Here is a 5683-nt window from a genome sequence, read left to right on the forward strand (position 1 = left end):
CCGTCGTCCACCGTCAAAGAGAAGTTTTAATAATTTTTTTTATTAATCTTTGTGGCCACGTGGCATCATCTCATGAAAACTATTGTCAGTTTGTAATTGGTTGACCAGGGACTCACCTAGTTATAGAACCAGGCGAGATGAACACCATATAAGACACTAGCTAATCAATATGATGGATATATATAATGATTGCTGAATGTACTGTAATTAAATGTTTATTCAAATTATGCTGATGCGTGATTGAAAATTTTTAGGACAAAGTATCTAAGAAAATCTTATAACTCTAGAGAATGCATGCTAAATCCATAACTAGGACTTATGGATTTACATCATTCTGTAAATTACATAACAATTGATGTAATATGTAATGTACAGAACAAAATTGATATATTATTTATATAATTTAAGAACAAACTTAGTATTTCATCAAATAATATAAATAAACATTATAGGAGATAACTGAGGATCTACTTTGTATTTTTACCTTTTAATTTTAAATTCCAAAAATGAATCATGAACTCAGTCTTATACTATTTTTTTTATTAATAGTAATAATAATAATAATAATAATAATTTCATTTGCCAATCACTCAAATGATATTCGTAAGGCAAGTGTTTCTCTGCCTCTTTCTTTCATCCCATTCAACTCCTTCCTGATCCGCTCTCTGCTTCCTAGGGTTAGGGTTTCGATCATCTCTTCTCCCTTAATCCTCGCCATTTCTTCGACTTCTCTCCCTGTGATGCAAGCTTCCTCGTCGGCGTCGGAGAGCACCAGCACCAAAACCAAGAAACCTCGGATCGACGGCGAGATGCCCCTCACCGACGCTAACGACGACTCGTTCCTCTTTCCGGTGGAGGAGATTGTCCAGTACCCGCTTCCTGGCTACGTCTCCCCTTCCTGCATCAGCTTCAGCCCTGATGACCGCTTTATTGGCTTCCTATTCAGCCCTGATGCGTCGCTTTACCGCAAGGTCTTCTTGTTTGATCTCCAGTCGCGGAGCCAGGAGATGGTTTTCAGCCCGCCGGAGGGAGGAGGCTTGGACGAGAGCAATCTTTCGGCTGAGGAGAAGCTGAGGAGGGAGAGATCGAGGGAGAGGGGATTGGGCGTCACCCGGTATGAGTGGAGGGCGAGGAACCCTACGGCTTCTGGTGGTCTTGGTGGTCATTCCATTATGGTGCCTTTGCCATCCGGGGTTTGTTCCTAAGATCTGATTTTCCTTGTTTATTGCTGGCTTTTTGTCGGTAGAAAGTTTATTTATTTATTCATTTTTTTGTATATGCTGTGATCTGCTGAAAAAGATGTCATCTTGATGATTCCTTTTTTCTGATGAATTTGGCAAAATTGCTTCTTTACAGAATTGATTGCATTTTGGCATGTTTTCTTATTTTGAGAATGTGAGACTATTTTCTCTTGATGGTGCAGATTTTCTTCCAGGAGATAGCTGGCGGGGAACCTGAACTCAAATTGCTAAGTGTTGCTGGCTCGCCTATTATTGATCCGCATTTGTCTCCAGATGGAAGTATGCTAGCTTATGTGAAGGATGATGAACTGCATGTTTTGCACTTGTCTAATGGCGAGGCTAAACAGCTGTCTTTTGGGGCGAGAGGAAATGCAAAGGTGTGGTTTTCTTCTTTTTGGGTGGTATGCCATGCCAGATAATGTGTGTGTATTTTCCTTTTGGATTTCAGCTGTGTTGCGTTATTTTTGTTGTTCTTCAATTTATTTGTGTGCTATTTCATGATTTAGCTAAAGATGTGTGTACAAATCACTCCTTGATATGTTTCGTTACAATTTTACTAAATCAATTAAAGTCAGCTTGTTGTGAAAAAAAAAATGCATTGAGAAAGTAGATGGTAGAAAAGGTTTGCTTAAAACTAATCATGAAATTTTATGTTTGGAAAATTAAATATATTTTCTTTCGGTTCTATGCTCACCTATGGCTATTGTTCTTTTCTCTAAATAGAAACCTTTTCTGTCCTTGCTCAAGTGTCATTTTGGTGTCAGAAGGATAGTGCATATGTTAGTTCTTCCAAGCTTGATTTAGAATTTAATGTGAACTCCTCCCATTGCCTACATTCCTTTACATCCATGCTTAGATTAGAATAATATGCTCAAATTGTAACTTTTCGGCCATATTGATGTAAACAAGATGAAGGTGGCCATGCAATTCAATTAATAGGTTAATAATGAATCAAAATATCAAAACTTAGAAGTTTTCAAATGATAACTCTAAAGTAAGCGCATGTTTCTTCTGTTAATTCCAACAATTGCTAATTTAGATATTTATCTGTTATATGATTTACAGAGATGGCTTGGACTTTGATATTAGCCTACTGCTATAAGCTGATAGGTTGGTTTGAAGAAGCACACACTTTTTGAACTTTGTAGTACATTCCTATTGAATGCTCAAAAAACTATAGAAGATGAGAGAAGGAGCACCATTCCATTATGTTGGTATTTTTTCCTTCTAGCACTGGTTTTCATATTATCAGAACAGACTGTCCAGGCTCTTGGTTTATAAAATGTACTACTTACAGGTCAAGTTCTGAACAGGTCTGTTAGGCTGTTTAATTTTACGCTCAGTAGACTGTTAGAAAAACTTTTTTTTGGGCTGGTTTAGAGCGACTCTTCTGTGTAAAAAGCACTTATTTGACAAGTTAATCCCATATGGGTCTGCTTCTCATTGTTTGTGTTGGCTTCTTGAATAAACAGCAGTGACTGCTGTTTTCAGGCTATTGGGTGGTACTTTAGGATGGACATTTCTATAGGCCTGAAATAAGTGGGCTACATTTTTGGGGTGAAATTGCCCTTCACACAAATAATGTATGAAGTGTTTGATAGGAACTCAATAAAATCATTTATGGTAGAATCACTCACAGAAAACTTTAGAAATGCTTTATTCATAAGTCAAAGAGGCCCTTAAATTATTGACAAGAGCTGGTTTTTTTTTTCCCTTTTGATCCAAAAGAGAATGACTTGAAAGCTTGAAGATTTGTTAATAGTATGGTGTCAGACATTTAAATAATTTAATTTAAGATATTTCTTTAATCTCCATGCTTGCCCTTCTGGATTCTGACTGTTCTGACCTATTTTATTTTATTTTATATTTTTCAGACCCATGGTCTCGCCGAATATATTGCCCAGGTGCTTTTTCTCTATCTCTCTTACTCTTCAGAAACACACACTAAAACAATGTGCATGTCATTGTCTTATGCTTGATGGCTATAGGAAGAGATGGATCGGAAGGCAGGGTTCTGGTGGTCACCTGATAGCAAGTACATCGCATTCACTGAAGTTGATTCATCAGAGATTCCTCTCTTCAGAATCATGCACCAGGGTAAAGATTCTGTTGGTCCAGATGCACAGGAAGATCATGCTTACCCCTTTGCTGGTGCTTCCAATGTTAAAGTCCGAATTGGTGTTGTTTCCATCAGTGATGAACAGGTTACTTGGATGGATCTTCTTTGTGGTAAATTCGATGGAGTTGGTAGCAATGAATATTTAGCTAGAGTCAATTGGATGCCTGATAATACTCTTATTGCCCAAGTTCTGAATAGATCTCACTCGACATTGAAGATTCTCAAGTTTGACATTTGGACAGGGAAAAAGGAAGTTATAATGGAAGAAAATCAGGATGTATGGATTAATTTACATGACTGCTTTACGCCTCTAGATAAAGGAATAAATAAAATTACTCATGGCTTTGTTTGGGCCAGTGACAGAACTGGCTTTAGGCATCTGTATCTGTATGACAAGAATGGGATTTGCTTAGGACCTATCACAGAAGGTGATTGGATGGTTGAGCAAATTGTTGGTGTGAATGATAATGCAGGACTGATCTACTTCACTGGAACGATGGATGGTCCCCTTGAGTCTAACTTGTATTGTACAAGCCTGTTTCCCGATTGGAACCTTCCATTGCAACCTCCACAGAAGTTGACTCATGAAAAAGGCAGGCATACGGTAATTCTTGATCATCAAATGCAGAAATTTGTTGATGTTCATGATTCACTGAACACACCACCTAGAGTACTGCTTTGTTCACTGCATGATGGAAGTTTGATATTGCCTCTTTATGAGCAGCCACTCCCTATCCCCAGGTTTAAGAAACTTCAACTTGTGCCACCAGAGATTGTCCAGTTATCAGCAAAGGATGGGACTGTTTTGTATGGTGCTTTATACAAGCCTGATGTAGATAGGTTCGGACCCCCTCCTTACAAAACACTAATCAATGTTTATGGTGGTCCAAGCATCCAGCTTGTATGTGATTCATGGATGAATACTGTTGACATGAGAGCTCAGTATCTACGTAACAAGGGGATCCTCGTGTGGAAGGTAGGTCAGTTTTGCAATTATTTAAAATTTAGATTGTTCATATTATAAATAAGTTATTTGAGTTCCAAGTAATCACAATAGCTTTCCAGACTAAAAATATTATGCATGACTTGTGAAAATTTGGTTTATGGGAGTTGTAGTTCAGGTAGTTCAAGGGTTTGGAAAAGGACTTTGCATTTCTCCACCGTCTTCTTCTGGAAAGTTTCTGTAATAATGTGTGACATCTTGACCTTTATTTATTTATCTAATTTTTTGCTAAATGCTAATTGGTGGCAAGCCACTCTTTCCACTGTCTGACAGTTTTTTTGGGCATCGATTACAATGCTCCTTTTAGGGAGTTGCTGGGAGCTGAGCCTTTGTGGGCCTTATATTATGATTGTGAAGTTTAAAGATTATTGGCAATTCAATAATATTTTGGAAGGTTTATGCAAAAGAAACTCTTTGCCTCATCTTTGATTGATGACTAGGGCAAGTTTGCATCCAGATAATTGTACTTAACACTTATAAGATTGTTAAAATGAACAATATGAAGTAAACAAACTGCTTATTTCTCATGCACATCACTTTCAAGGACTGTAACCAATGGAGGTCTTTCTTGCTTTATAAACTCAATAAGCTCTATGTTGATATTGCAGCTTGATAACAGAGGGACTGCAAGGCGAGGACTGAAATTTGAAAGCCATCTAAAGAAAAATTTTGGTAGAGTAGATGCAGAAGATCAGCTCACTGGTGCTGATTGGCTTGTGAAACAAGGTCTTGCTCAAGCTGGACGGATTGGCCTGTATGGATGGAGTTATGGTGGTTTCCTTTCAGCCATGAGCCTAGCAAGATATCCTGATAGTTTCAGGTGTGCTGTCTCTGGGGCGCCTGTCACTTCATGGGATGGGTATGACACATTCTACACTGAAAAATACATGAATACACCCAAGGAAAGTCCTGAGTGCTATAAGAACGGATCTATTATGCAACATGTTCACCGGATAAAAGGGAAACTACTGCTAGTTCATGGTATGATTGATGAAAATGTGCATTTCAGGCATACAGTGCGGCTTGTAAATGCGCTTATTGATGCTGGCAAGCCATATGAGCTCTTGGTATTCCCGGATGAGCGTCATATGCCTCGGCGACTTCGGGACAGAGTTTATATGGAAGAGAGGATTTGGGAGTTCATTGAGAGGAACTTGTAAAGCGAGACATTCTGTTTATTATTATTATTATTTTTTTTGTTGTTGTTTTGAGCGAGGATGGTTCTTTCTTTTGATCAATTTTTTTCTTCTACCTGCAATGCATAAGTTATAAGTCTCATGGAGTTTCTGCCAATAAAGGAAATTCAGAGTTTGATTGATT

At 38.1% G+C, this 5683-nt stretch overlaps 1 protein-coding gene across 1 annotated transcript; it reads left to right on the forward strand.

Annotated features, from left to right (window-relative positions):
- Nucleotides 1-589: 589 nt before the first annotated feature.
- Nucleotides 590-5683, forward strand: LOC120280374 (dipeptidyl aminopeptidase 4). Its single transcript, XM_039287199.1, has 5 exons — nt 590-1193; nt 1424-1618; nt 3116-3145; nt 3230-4336; nt 4972-5683. Exons 1-5 carry the CDS (start codon nt 741-743, stop codon nt 5521-5523), a joined length of 2337 nt encoding a protein of 778 aa, XP_039143133.1. The 5' UTR covers nt 590-740; the 3' UTR covers nt 5524-5683.

This window comes from Dioscorea cayenensis, chromosome 17 (assembly GCF_009730915.1).
Source record: "Dioscorea cayenensis subsp. rotundata cultivar TDr96_F1 chromosome 17, TDr96_F1_v2_PseudoChromosome.rev07_lg8_w22 25.fasta, whole genome shotgun sequence".
Taxonomy (NCBI): Eukaryota; Viridiplantae; Streptophyta; class Magnoliopsida; order Dioscoreales; family Dioscoreaceae; genus Dioscorea; species Dioscorea cayenensis.

Excerpts from the sequence above, each read along its gene's own strand:
- LOC120280374 (XM_039287199.1), top strand. The coding sequence starts at position 741 with ATGCAAGCTTCCTCGTCGGCGTCGGAGAGCACCAGCACCAAAACCAAG. Across the intron at positions 1,194-1,423 it reads TGGTGCCTTTGCCATCCGGG|ATTTTCTTCCAGGAGATAGC; the intron begins GTTTGTTCCTAA and ends TTGATGGTGCAG. Across the intron at positions 3,146-3,229 it reads TCGCCGAATATATTGCCCAG|GAAGAGATGGATCGGAAGGC; the intron begins GTGCTTTTTCTC and ends TGATGGCTATAG.